We start from the raw sequence: 15,078 nt of genomic DNA on the forward strand, positions 1-15,078 counted from the left end.
AACACACCAGCTAGCTGGTCTGCGCATGCTCTGAGGGCGCGGCTGGAGATGCCGTCTGGGCCTGCAGCCTTGCGCGGGTTAACACGTTTAAATGTTTTACTCACCTCGGCTGCAGTGAATGAGAGGCCGCATGTTTTCGTTGCAGGCCGTGCCAGTGGCACTGTATTGTCCTCAAAGCGGGCAAAAAAGTTATTTAGTCTGCCTGGGAGCAAGACATCCTGGTCCGTGACTGGGCTGGTTTTCTTCCTGTAGTCCGTAATTGACTGTAGACCCTGCCACATACCTCTTGTGTCTGAGCCGTTGAATTGAGATTCTACTTGGTAATAGTCAGTTATAAATATGAAAGCTAAGCAGTGCTGGGCTTGGTTAAAACCCTGGATGGGAGACCAAGGGGATAGCTGTAGACAGATCAACTCTCCAGTAGAAGGTGCAGCCCAGCCTATTGTTTTCTTGCTTATAGTGGATATTATGGATATTATGTTGAAGAGCTGTTGTTTCAAAGTTACAAATTCAACACATTTTATACAAGGTTTGTTTATGCTTAAAATTGGTTACCATGATGACCTAATAGTGTGTTGGAAATTCCACCCTCAAAACAATAGTTAATATTTTAAAATCCAGTGTCTTTTTCACGTAGATTCCACATCACAAGGTGTTGACAAATTACATTAAAACAACATAGATTTAACCAGTTTGTGCCTGTGTGGCAAGGGTCGATGGGTTGTGCCATTGGGTCATTTGAGGTTCATTATGTGCATCTGTCCGTTTCACATATGATCTTGTTTATTATGTAAGGATTTAGCCTGCATCAAAGTGTCAATGTTACATTCAAATCTCCACCCAAACCTCCTTTTCCAAAACCTAAAACAAAACAATATTATACTAGGCTATATCAATAATAGGATAATGTTTGCTCCACATACTAGCTCATGAATCACTTCCTTGATTTTAGCCTCCAACTGCAAACACACTAGCAGCATTTAAAAACAGGGCTTTGATTTTTCGAAAGGCAGTATTTCTTAACTCAGAGGGAGAATTTTTCCAAATTGAGCTGTTGATGTACAGCAGTGCAAAACTTTAATTTGGAAATCTACAGAATGCCAGAACTGTTGTACAACAAGTGCCAACCACACAGCCACATTATTTACAGTAACAATTCATAGTTATTCCTGTCCATCAACGCATAACAATGAATTAAGAGGAACCTTACCGGTTCATAATGTCAAGGTAATAATAAATTGGCTACCTTGTCCTTGTGCAAAGTACAAGGTTATAGAGACAAAGGTAGTTTTAGTTAAGTTAAGTCGCTCTGGATAAGAGCATCTGCTAAATGACTTAAATGTAAATGTAAATGTACATGTAGTTATAGAGACAAAGGTCGTTTTTTTCTATTTCTAATTCTCAGTAAATACAAGATGTTCACAGTAGTGGCCTCGCCTACCTAACATTTCTCATTCTAAGCAAGAGACACTTTTTGATAGAGTGCTCCAACAGGCTTGATAAAAAGTCTTTGACATCGTCAATCTATTACTAAGGACAGGAAAATGTCCCCTTTTTACAGCCTGGTGGAGCAGACAGAGTGCAGTATCAGTTGCAGGTCATCCTAGTCTATGTTAACTTTGTACTGTGCCATTGTCTCACAACCATGCAGTACAGTACTGAACATTATAGACACCTTACCCAAAGATACAGAGAATTGGTCCATAGTCTTCCGTGCAATAATCATACTATTGAGATTTGATCATTTGGTGCGTGTAAAATAACTGTGATTATCTGTACTTGGCCCAGTCTTACATAGCAACTCCAGTAGGGGGTGTCAGGGATTAGGTTTTTAATATTGCTCAGATGTGACCCAGAACATTGCTATTTCCATGCTGTTCACTGGGAAATTAAACATAGGCATATTTGGGTTACTCAAAGACTGGTTTCAAATAATTGTGCATTGATACGCATCCTGTCTGCAGGTAACCGAATTCCACTCATTAAGAATGGGAATAAAATCATGTTCAGCATTCAAATCCTGAATCTTAGACACATTTCACATACTACCTGTACATGCTGTCTGAAACCATATCAACCCGAGTGTATTATATAAAAGCAATGAGCAGCATGCTGTCCTAACAACTTCTCTAAAGCTATGTCTGAAAAAGGACATTCTGCCACAACAAGTATGAAAAGGATGTTGTTGCTATGGGAAACCACACCAAAGACATTCTGGAAGTGTGTCTTGTGGCTTTGAAAATGTTTTAAACCTGTTAAAATTTTAGAGAAGGATCATTATGTCTTACTTATACTCTCTTATGAGTGTAACACTGTAACACTATTTCACCTTTCCAGCAAGATCCAGCTGAACAATAGTGTTATGCACAGCAGGTAGGACTTTAATGGTTCTTGCAAGGTTGAGACAGATGTACAGTACAAATGGTATAAGAATTCATATCCCATAGAAAGGGACAATAAAAATTCAATAAACACTGAATACAGAGACCTGTTCTGTAGCAAATAGTATAATAAATGACTTGCCATTAAAAATAGTGCTATAAACTGAAGGACAATACACAGACTCATTGATTTCTCATCATAAAAAGCATTATTGGTACAATGTTATATGTGCTCTAGTCTATGAACATTAAATTATCTGGCAACAGCTCTGTTGGACAGTCCTGCAATCCGCATGTCAATTGCACACTCCCTTAAAAGTTTAAATATCTGTGGCATTGTGTTTTGTGACAAAACTGCACATATTAGAGTGGCCTTTTATGGTCCCCAGCACAAGGTGCACCTCTGTAGTGATCATGCTGTATAATCAGCTTCTTGATATGCCACACCTGTCAGGATGATGGATTATCTTGGCAAAGGAGAAATGCTCACTAACAGGAATATAAACAAATTTGTGCACAGAATTTGAGAGAAATTCCTGAGATCTTTTTCAGCTCATGAAACATGGGACTTTACATGTTGTGTTTATATTGTTGTTTAGTATAGCAGCAATATAACAAATTGATAATGTATACAGTATTTAAATACATTTCAATTCTCTGTAACAAATGTACACTAAAAAACAGACTCAGAAAGCAATGCATTTTCAGCTGATTACCTCATTTCAACATAGGTTTGTTTTCAAGCATCTGCTTTTTTTTTTACATGAAAAGAGACTTTGTCTTTACTTAGAGGCCTCTAGGAAACCACCAATCTACAATGCTTGCATATGAAGACAAGAATCGGGACCGTATGACACACATACCTTCCCATCAATGTGAACCAGATTGATAACTTTGGTGTCCAGTCTAATGTAGCACATGTACAAGTAGGTCTCATTACAGAGGTCCCTAGTGTGGGGATATAAATGAAATAGAGCACATTGATTAAGTTGGCTGAAATCATTTAGCATATAAATTTGAAACAGGGAAAGGGAGAGACGGGGTATTTTTAAAGCACCTGCTGATAATTTTGCTTATTAAATGGTTCACAAGATATCAGTAGCGGTACATGGGTAAAATCACTGCTGAAGCCAAGCCAAGCCAAGCCTATGTTGTGATAATTGCGATTTTTGCTCTTTAACCCATTTGTTCATACGCCACCATGATATACAATAAGGCCAAGACAACAGTCACACAGTTGCGGTTTTGTGTTTCATTACAAAACCGGAGAGCGAAGTCCACAAAGCAAATATCGCATGGTCAAGCAACTTAATGTTTTCGACTGTTTACTAAACAACTACTGATTTAGAACAACGGAGTTATTGCAAGTCAGCACAAAGTCCACTGCCACAGCTATTCCAGCACCATTTCAACATCATCAAAATAAACATATATTACATTTATTTTACTAGGCAAGTCAGTTAAGAACAAATTCTTATTTTCAATGACAGCCTAGGAACAGTGGGTAGGGGCAGAACAACAGATTTTGTACCTTATCAGCTCAGGGATTTGAACTTGCAACCTTTTGGTTATTAGGATCCTCATTAGTGACTGCTAGTTTTACTGGGATCTAACACATAACGAAAAATACATTGCAGACAAAAGACTGTTTGGATAATTTTCCTTCAATTCACAAGTGCCTGAATCATATATTGTGCCTCTGGCCTGAGACGATATGTTCAATATGTAGCCTACCTAGGCTCATGTCAACTAGCTAGCTGACTTAGCTGGTTCATTGTTCCCCATGCGACAAAGTTAGGCTTGCAAGCATTTAAGCTAGGTAGCCTATGACAACAAAAACTAAAAGTGTACTTTATGATAGAGCCATAGACCGTTTTGCCAACCTGAAAGTGAGGAGGATGGCATTGGCGTTCAACTAGTCTACAAGTAGTCCACACACACACACACACACACACAAATCAGTACCATGGACAGCCACACCATATTTAGGAACATTGATTGGACTAAATAGTTTTCAGTATCTTTAAGTTTGATTTGTTTGTATTAAATTAAGCAGGGTAGCCTAGTGCGACAGGGTAGCCTAGTGGTTAGAGCATTGGACTAGTAAAAACATATATACATTATTTTATCATCTTTATTTTTTATTTGTCAAATATTTGGGGATATTTGGGGCTTTCCTTGGCATCCTTGAACACACGACACTACAAAACAGGCACAGGCCTTGTAAATGCCTGTGGTGTGAAAATCCCATTGATTGATGAAATACATTCTAGTTTTTTAAGTTCACGAAACTGAACATTGTATCTTCAAAAACTCATGCATCAGAAACAACATGTTTTATCACTATCTCCATCAACATCTGTATCTGCTTCTCCTCCAACAGAGAATGGCTTGTGAAATTGATATTTTCTAATGTTTTAATATAATTAAATGTACCATTCCTATCACCATTCCTATCACCTGTTATCGATCCCAAACCCCAGTCGTCAATGCTCTTTTTAATTCTGATCATTGATTGGGCCATCATATAGCACTCCATTACTCACTCTTCCATTAATGAACCATTAAGCAGGTGATGGATTGGTGGTGCCTGTAACTCATCAATCCCTAATGATTTCAAGGAATGGTCTGCCAGAGATAAGGGTATTGCTGTAGACCACTCTGCCTCTGGGGTGTCTTCTGTGTTAGATGGTTTGATCAGATGACCCAGGTCATGAAGTTTGAAAGACACTGAACAGAATATGCAATCCTACATCTGATGAAGGATATACACAGGGTTGCAGATGTCTCTGATGAAACAGACTCTGATCCTTTGTTTGGAACTCATCCATACACATTATATATTACAATTTCCCAACCTGTGCAACTCTATTTTGTTGTAAATTGTCTGACTTGATATAGTCATTCTGGTCAATGGCATCTAAATCAAATACCATGAGTAATAACATCCCATAATACACTAGAAATGAAACTTGCCATTGATGTGGAGGATACAGATGTCCTAATAACAATGCTGCAGTAAGGCCAATGGGTTTGGGATGGGCTCATTGTGTTAAGCCCTAAGTAGTCCCATTTTGCAAAGCCGATAAGAGCATGTTATGTAAATGCCTAAAACAAAACAAGCAGCCATCCTAATAGACGGCCAAGAGAAACATATGATTTAGGTCTGTCACACAGTCCTGGGCCACATTCAGTAGGCTAACATGGAACATTGCAGATAGAAATGTCATGAATAGGGCCAACATGATTCCTCATTCTACATGTAAGAGAGGCATGTTTGTTCTACATCATATATTTATATCTGAATGTTCCACAGCTCCTGTTATAGGCTAGCTCCGGATGGGGAGGTGTAGCTGTAGCACACATTTGCTTAAAGGTCAGATCAGTGCTTGTTCTGTACAGACCTTGCTTTCATAGAACACATGTTTGTGCATATCCACAGCATTGTATTAGCTGGAACAAAGCAAGCAAGTAAAGGAGGAGGAGGTGGAGGGGTTGATGCAGGCAAGCTGCATGAATGGGTTTCACATGGCTAACAAGAGAACATCAATAGATTGCTAACAGGGTTACTTCATCTCATCTATCTCATGTTTGTGTAAATCAAATATGGATTTGCCATTTTTAGAGGATTGCTCTAGGATGAAATCTCATACATAGTGACAGATTATATAAATCGTGGAAGGATTATACACTTGATAAAGCCTAAAAAAGTCACATTACCACTGAGTAACTTCAGATAAAAATATGTTTTCATTCAAAATCCATTAGGGGCTAAGGGATGTTTACCCCCTACACACATATGACAACTTGACAACATTAATTCCTCATTGTTTAATACAATGCAGACTGCAAGTGCATAGGTATGGGAACTACATTTCTCGAGGCCATGTCTATTTCACTCTCTTATCGTTCTCTCTATTTCTCTCTCTCTCTCAGTCTCAATAATATTTTGAGAGGCAGCATCAAACCAGGCTTGACAGTGAGGGAGTGGTAACAAGCATTGGAAGTTCTGAGATTTTTTTCAATAGATCCCAGTTCCTCTCCCGGAGGCGCTAGAAAACAGGCTTGGCATATAGATCCTCAGTAGTGTGTCAATACGAGTGGTAAACACAAACATTTGAAGTAAAGGATGATACTTTAAATACATTGGGAGAAGGTTGTGCGGTGAGTTGGATCTGAATACACATTTCTTACATGTAGTCCATTATGGGACCCTATGAACACAGCTGAGACACTGACCTTGGGAAAGGTAATAGATACTTGACCTTTGAGGCATTGGTTGAGCTGAGGACCCAATAGAGAGATTATTCATTCATGCCATGAGGCTATGAAGTGAACATGGAGATAACTGTAAACTGACCCAGAAAAGACCATGCATTTCTGAATCTGGATGACAGTACTTCTAGGTCTCAGGATGGCAGTAGTGATGCACTTAGCGATCCACCACACTTTGGCCTCATCTAGCAGCAACCCCAACAGTCAGATGAAACCCGACTGTGTGATTTGAGTCAAGTGCACCAGGGCATGAACTCACAACCTTTCGCACCGTAACATAACATGCCCAAGAAGCACCATCAATCTCACTGACCACGAAAAGCCAAGGCATTTCTGTTACCGTAACAGTAATTCTAGGTGTCATGAAGGCAATAGTGATGCACTTAGCCATCTGCTGCATAACCAGAGGCGCCTGAGCAATGGAGCCAATGGAGCAGCTGCACTTCCACTTTCAAAATAATGGTGCAAATGTATTGTTTTGCAGATTATCATATTCCATTGGGAAATCTGTCTTTTTTAAAATATTTGTAATGTTTTGTAATGTAATGTAATGTAATACTATAGATATGACAATTTTATACATGATTTTATATATGATTTGTACTGTAATGTAATACTATAGATATGACAATTTTATATATGATATAAAAATTAACAGATTCCATTTTTCACCCACTCCCCCAATGGACTCAAGATTAATGGTTTTGAGCACTGGAAAGTTTTGCTTCCCTCCTGTGTGCCACTGTTTTAGTTTAGTTAGAAAGGGGTGGCAGGTAGCCTAGTGGTTAGAACGTTGAGCCAGTAACCAAAAGGTTGCTAGGCCAAATCCCCGAGATGACAAGGTAAAAATATGCCATTCTGCCCATGAACAAGGCATTTAACCCACTGTTTCTAGGCCGTCATTGTAAATAAGAATTTGTTCTTAACTGACTTGCCTGGTTAAAAAAAAGCTCTAGTTGCACCACTGGTGTTTAAAATGAAAAGGCACCTGCAAAATAAAATGGTTTATACATTGTTTTGTGCTGTTGTTAAATTTTTATTGATGGTGTTGGTCCAAAGGTGCTGTTACATAATTTGAGCTGCGTGCACCACCAGCAAATTCATTGTATCGTTTCACTCTGCCTGTTAGAACCATGATGAGCATGGGCATGTCTGATTAGGCTTCACTGTAGTGCAAACTCTGACTCTGAGTAGTCATCCTTCAGCCTACCAAAGGTTGCACCTGAGCAGAAAACTGCCTGTCCGGTAGCTCGCAGGCTGTCAATGTGTAACTCGCAAGTGGATAGTGATATTAGGCCTAATATTACATAATTAAATCAGATAAATAATTTTCCTCCCAAGTTGTTTACAGGCATTTAACAGCATTCTGCCTTTTTGACATCTACTAATGATTATTTTAATGATTTTCATGATTATGATGTTTCTTCAGCATTTGTTGACAGATATGTAGCCTACTCACGGTGGTTATTGTTCAAGAGGCCACTATTAAAGAGAACGACAATTTAACAATAATTGGAAAATAATTGATAGTAGCCTTGTCCTGCAGGGACTGTTCAAACCAGTTTGTTCTCTCATCTTAAAAAGGCAAGATTCTCAATGTGGGCTACAGTAGAATAATATATAATAATAATAATAATAATAAAAACACCTTATTATTATATTATTATTATTATTATTATATTAACACCTTGAGGATTTATTCTAAACAACGTTTACCATGTTTCAGTCGATATTATGGAGTTAATGTGGAAGAAAGTTTGGCGTTTGGATGAATGAATTTTCGTTTTTTTTTGGTAGCCAAACATGACGCAGAAAACGGACCAATTTCTCCTGCACAAATAATCTTTCAGGAACAACTGAACATTTGCTATCTAACTGAGTCTCCTCATTGAAAACATCCGAAGTTCTTCAAAGGTAAATTATTTTATTTGAATGGTTTTCTGGTTTTTGTGAAAATGTTGCCTGCTGAATGCTAACGCTAAATGCTATGCTAACGCTAAATGCTGTTACACAAATGCTTGTTTTGCTATGGTTGAGAAGCATATTTTTGAAAATCTGAGATGACAGTGTTGTTAACAAAAGGCTAAGCTTGAGAGCTAGCATATTTATTTCATTTCATTTGCGATTTTCATGAATAGTTAACGTTGCGTTATGGTAATGAGCTTGAGGCTGTATTCACGATCCCGGATCCGGGATGGCTCGACACAAGAAGTTAAGGTTCATATCACCTCTTTCATATCACCTCTACCTTACCTGACACCCTAGACCCATTTCAATTTGCATACTGCCCCAATAGATCCACAGACGATGCAATCGCCATCGCACTGCATACTGCCTTATCCCATCTGGACAAGAGGAATACCTACAGTATGCAAGAATGCTGTGCATTGACTATAGCTCAGCATTCAAGACCATAGTACCCTCCAAGTACATCATTAAGCTCAGGCCTTGGGTCTTAATTAGCCCTGTACAACTGGGTCCTGGACTGATGGGCCGCCCCCAGGTGATGAAGGTAGGAAACAACACCTCCACTTCGCTGATCCTCAACACAGGGACTCAACAAGGGTGCGTGCTCAACCCCCTCCTGTACTCCCTGTTCACCCATGACTGCGTGGCCACACACGCCTCCAACTCAGTCATCAAGTTTGCAGACAACACAACAGCAGTAGGCCTGATTACCAACAATGACGAGACAGCCTATAGGGAGGAGGTGAGGGCCCTGGGAGAGTGGTGCCAGGAAAATAACATCTCACTCAATGTCAACTAAACAAAGAAGCTGATCATGGACTTGAGGGAACACGCCCCTGTCCACATCGACAGGACAGCAGTGGAGAAGGTGGAAAGCTTCAAGTTCCTCGGCGTACACATCACTGACGATCTGAAATGGTCCACCACACAGACAGTGTGGTGATGAAGTCGCAACAGCACTTCTTCAACCTCAGGAGGCTGAAGAAATTTGGCTTGGCCCCTAAAACCCTCACAAACCTTTACAGATGCACAATTGAGAGCATCCTGTTGGGCTATATCACCGCCTGTTGCGGTAACGCCAAAGGGTGGTGCAGTCTGCCAAACGTGTCACCAGAGGCAAACTACCTGCCCTCCAGGACACCTACAGCACCCGATGTCACTGGAAGGCCAAAAAGATCAAGGACATCAACCACCCGAGCCACGGCCTGTTCACCCATTATATTCCAGAAGGCGAGGTCAGTACAGGTGCATCAAAGCTGGGACCAGGAGACTGAAAAACAGCTTCCATCTCAAGGCTATCAGATTGTTAAATAGCCATCACTAACCGGCTTCCACCTGGTTACGCAACCGTGCACCTTAGAGGCTGCTGACCTATATACTTGGAATCACTGGCCACTTTAATAATGGAACACTAGTCACTTTAATAATAACTTTAATAACATACTGCTCTGCTCATCTCATATGTATATACTGTATTCTATTCTGCTGTATTTTAGTCAATGTTACTCTGACATTGCTTAATCTAATATTTATATATTTCTTAATTACATTATTTTACTTTTAGATTTGTGTGTATTGTTGTGAATTGTTAGATACTACTGCGCTGTTGGAGCTAGGAACACAAGCATTTCTCCACACCCGCAATAACATCTGCTAAATCTGTGTATATGACCAATCAAATGGTATTTTATTTGATGTATAGCATGTTACTGTACAGCCTCTATATTCCAATTTAGGCATTTATCAGTGCCCAAATCTGCCATTTTCAACCCGTATACTGGAACAAGTCTAATGGGTTAAGAAAAACAGTGTAGAAAAAACATTTAAAATGCAAAAATAGTCTGGGTGCACCACCAAGAGTTTTCACCCCCACTTTCAGACAGCCAGGCGCCCATGTGCAAAACAAGATGTTAATAATGTTAGTGTTGTTACTGCTATACTACACAGATATAAGAACAACTTAGTGCAAAGTGTTAGAGTATATGTAAATAAAGCTTACTGAATGCATAAATGGCAAACAGTTAATAACACTATCATTAGATTGTTAAGTGATTATTTCATTTTTAAGCCCACCCTTAAGGAAATCAACTCTACCGACACTGAAAAACAATGCAATGCAAAATATCACAGGAATCGGTAGATATAATGTACAGTATGTTCTTCAATGGATTGCCTCTTTTCACCACTGACTAGACCTACTTTTCTGCAAATACACTTTTTATTGGTGACTTTTCTGTTGTTGTTTCTCCAACATGGCCGCCAAGGGAACCTTTTTTCCTCCATGTTCTAGCACTGTCTAAAACATAGACCTGACTGATTGAACAACATAAAATGTTCAGTTTCCTCTGGATATAACTGATGTGTAATTATTAGCTTTGTCATTACCTGCAAATGTATAGATCACCACAACCAAAACAAATGGTTTCATTTTTTCATCAATGTGTGTTTCTATATTGTGCCCAATTTCTCCTCATAGAAATTGATTTATGGTAGGAGGTAGGTAGTAGGAGGGTGCCCTGGGGTTATTTCCCTAATTAGTCCAATGTTGTTGGTTTTTGCTGTTGTTTCATCCAATGTTCTGTTAGAAACATCACAGTGTTCTTCAACTCCTGTTTAAGGTTCATTTGTAGATATTTAGAGTTGCTGTTTTACATTTCTGTCAAACCAAATTTGACAGATTTGGTGGATTTAGAAGCATCCCTCATCCATATGAAATGGCTTATAGTACTGCATCTATATGACAGTATCAAATATTATGAAACAGGATTCTTTCCATGACCATTTCATTTCCTCCGTCACTCTGCTTTTATTTGTTCCCCATTTTCCTCACTTTTGGCATTAAAATGCTGCTCGTAACAATTGGGCCCCAGATATATTCCCAAATACAGTATATTCATATTTATTCACTTCTTCCCCAGGCTGAGACATGGTGACAGGGGTCAGCGATGGTTTTCAAGCTGTAATCAAGGCTGAGTGCCAGTACATGTCTCAACAGGCAATAATCCTCCTCTTTGGCTCCCAGCACCACTAGGTTCGCTACGCTATAGCCACAGCAATGCATTCTGCCAGCATTAGCTTCACAGTAGCATCACTACCATATGCTCACCTGCTGCATTCTATTCCGGTGATTCTTACAGTACACGCAAGAAAATGACCATGATGAAAAGTCTATGTCTGCTGTCTGACAAGATTAAGTCTAATGAGATGCGAGTTATAGAAAGCGGATGAGATCCTGAAATAGAGAAACATTTAATACATGTAGGCTACATACGTAGATCAGTGACCATGGGTTTTAGCTATACATGCAAGGATTCAATCATGTAATAAAACGTCTGCCATTTAATCGAGTGTAATGACATACTAGCATGGAAGGGCTGATGATGAAATCCCAGAGATTTCTATCTGTGAAAAATCTGTGACAACGGGCTGCTGTGTGTGACTCTTCTGACTGTACGTAGAGCTAGAGCTTGATGGGGAGGTGCAGTCTGATGTGCTGTTCCTGTTGGCGGTGAGGTTTAGCTGGGGAGATGTGATGTCTGGCCTGGTAGCACTTTGTCTCACATGCAGATCCCCACAGGCTGACAGTCAGAGAGGGGAGAGGATATGGAGACATATACAGATACTGTATACCTGTACAATGCCTTCAGAAAGAATTTACACTCCTTGACATATTTGGTTGTGTCTTTAAAATGGAATAAATGAAGATTTTGTGTCATCACAACATCAATGCGGAAATATGTTCGATTTTTTTTTTATGTACAGTATATAAAAGGAAAAGCTGAAATGTATTTAACCCCTTTGTTATGGCAAGCCTAAATACATTCAGGAGTAAAAATGTGCTTAACAAGTCACATAATAAGTTGTGTGGACTCAATCTCAATAATAGTGTTTAACATGATTTTTGAATTCATCTCTGTATCCCACACATACAATTATCTGTAAGGTCCGTCAGTCAAGCAATGAATTTCAAACACAGATTCAACCTCAAAGACCACAGAGGTTTTTAAATTCCTCGTAAAGAAAAAAAAGTGCAATTTAATAAATGTTGAATCCAGGCTGTAATAGAACAAAATGTCTAAAAAGTCAAGGGGTAGGAATATTTTCTGAAGGCACTGCATACGGTGAAAGAGAGGGGGAGATAGAGACATAAAACTGAGGAGATAATGGAGATTGAGATATACAATGAAAGCGAATGGGAGAGAAGGAGATGGAGACAGTGAAAGGGAGGGGGAGATGGAGAGAGTGAAAGAGGGGGAGATGGAGTCATGAAAGAGAGCGCGAGATGGAGACAGTGAAAAATAGGGGGAGACAGAGACAGAACACACAGTAAAAGAGAGGGGAAGATGGAGACATACACAGTGAAAAGAGAGGAGGAGAGATGAGATAAAACAGCGACAGTAGTGATCTCACAATCAATTCTCCTCACCTTCACACATTTGGCTGTCAATGTGCACCAGGGAGAGTCCAAATCAGCCTAAATATAATGACAGCGATAGATTGAATGAGAAGTGAAATGATGAGGGCATATTTGTGGCTCAACTCAACAGGAGAAATGAACCTGTAATCAGTGGGTGTTGAACTTGAGAAGTGTAGTTTGTCAAATCACAAAGGAATTAGCATTTCAATTGCCATTCAGACACAGAACTACTACTCTCTTTTCCAAGCGTCCATCTGATTACAGTAGTTAAAGTAGCCAACTTTTGTGTGTGTGTTGGCAGCAGTAATGGGAAAAGTTGTGCTTATGCATCCAGCCATTTATAATGAGATTGGGGTGGATAAATAATTTCTCAGTCAGAGAGAGACTGAATTGCTTTGTGCTCAAAGCTCCACATTAAAATGGCAGTTCTAATATTTGCAATGCATCAAGTTGGGTGACACCTATAATATTAATTTTGGAGTTGTTAACAGTCACCCATCAGCCATTTGCAAATGTATTACACATTTACATCGTGGCAACATTTGATCAGAAGCTATGTTCACTATACATCAAAAGATCTGCACAAATGGTTTATTAGACATGCAAACCACCACTAAACCATAAGACTCACAAATACACTTGAATTGAGTTCAAGAGAGGGATACCAACATGCATAACCATGCTCCTCTCACAAACTTTCACAACCTTGTCTACCAACCTGTCACAACAATTATGAGCTACTACGAGAAGCCCACGAGCAGTGAAGATGGAAATGATGGAAGTAGTGAATGAGGAGGCCCGTGGAGGCTGCTGCTAGCACCTTTAGGCTGCTTACCGACATCGTCCTCATCAAAAGAGTTCATACAGGGGAAGTAGATGGCCAGAGCCTCGAAGGAGGCCGACAGGCTGATCCGACTCTGCGAGCGCTCCATGTAGAGCCCAGGTGTTGGGGCTGGCTCAGCCGGCTTGGCCATCCTCGCCTGGGCATTCTTCACACGGAGCACGGCACGCGGCGTCTTGACAGACTTTCACAGACCCACCAGAAGAGAGAAAAATCCCCAAATCCCCTCTTTCTCTACCCAAATGTCACTCTCTCTCTGCACTGGAAGGCCACCGTATATCCGGCCGTAAAGATAGGCTTCTCTCCAAAGTTGATAGGTTTCCACAACTTTTGTTTGGTCAGACTGGGGTGTCCTGGTGTGTTGTGGGAGTGTCTGCTTCGAGGGTAGTCGCTGAGGAGAGGAGCAATGCTGTCCTAGAATGAGAAAATAGAATAATTCTGGGGAGAATTGAATGGAAAAACAGACTCTCAGTTCAGTGGAGTCTGTTGTTTTGTTGAAGAGAAGGTATATTCCTACGTAGCATGCTCTATTGATGTAGCTTCACCCAGGGTAGGGTTCTCCTGTGCACTGCAATGGCGTCGGTGTCTGTCTGGTTGCTCTGGGTGATAAAGATCGGCGGAGAGAGGCATTTACGATTTCAACAGCTTGTGCTTGACTCAGTTCATTCACTGGTAAGTCCTTTGTGGAGAAAGAGAGGGGAGGAGAGATAGCAGGCTGTTGCTGGGATTTTGTGGATCAGCCAATAGGAAAGCCGATGTGGGAAACTGGGTGTGGTTTAGTGCTGTCTGCAGAACTCCCCCGGCACAATGGGGCTGCGCAAGTTTATTACATCCCCTATCCATCTTTCGCTCTCACTGGCTCTCTTTTTTTCTCTCTCTCTCTCTGCATCTGTTTTTCTCTCTCTCACTTACCTTCTCTCTCTCTCTTTTCTGGACTTCCATTTGTCTCCTTCTCTCTCTCTTGCTCTGTCTTCTCCTCCTTCTCTCTGTTACTATTTTTCAGTACCTCTATCTCCATCCGTCATTGTCATGTCAACATTCAAACACCGCGCCTTCACTTTCGAAATGTTTGCTCCGCTGAATAGCATATCACATCCAATCATCCGCCTAGCGTTGGCTCTTCCAGCAGCAGCCTAACGTGTCACATGTACAGTCCATTTGGAAAGTATTCAGACCCCTTGACCTTTTCCACATTT

At 40.3% G+C, this 15,078-nt stretch overlaps 1 protein-coding gene across 2 annotated transcripts in view; it reads right to left on the bottom strand.

Annotated features, from left to right (window-relative positions):
- rims4 (regulating synaptic membrane exocytosis 4) overlaps positions 1-14,540 on the bottom strand; it is a 47,472-nt gene extending 32,932 nt beyond the window's left edge. The window contains exon 1 of one of the 2 annotated variants that reach the window (XM_035754782.2): positions 13,877-14,540. In XM_035754782.2, the coding sequence (XP_035610675.1) occupies positions 13,877-14,015 (139 nt within the window). In that variant the 5' untranslated portion in view covers positions 14,016-14,540. Of the gene's footprint in view, positions 1-13,861 lie in introns of both variants that reach the window. The other variant, XM_035754780.2, reaches the window with a different exon arrangement.
- Between the last annotated feature and the right edge of the window lie 538 nt (positions 14,541-15,078).

The sequence above is a fragment of the Oncorhynchus keta genome, chromosome 37 (genome assembly GCF_023373465.1).
Source record: "Oncorhynchus keta strain PuntledgeMale-10-30-2019 chromosome 37, Oket_V2, whole genome shotgun sequence".
Taxonomy (NCBI): domain Eukaryota; kingdom Metazoa; phylum Chordata; class Actinopteri; order Salmoniformes; family Salmonidae; genus Oncorhynchus; species Oncorhynchus keta.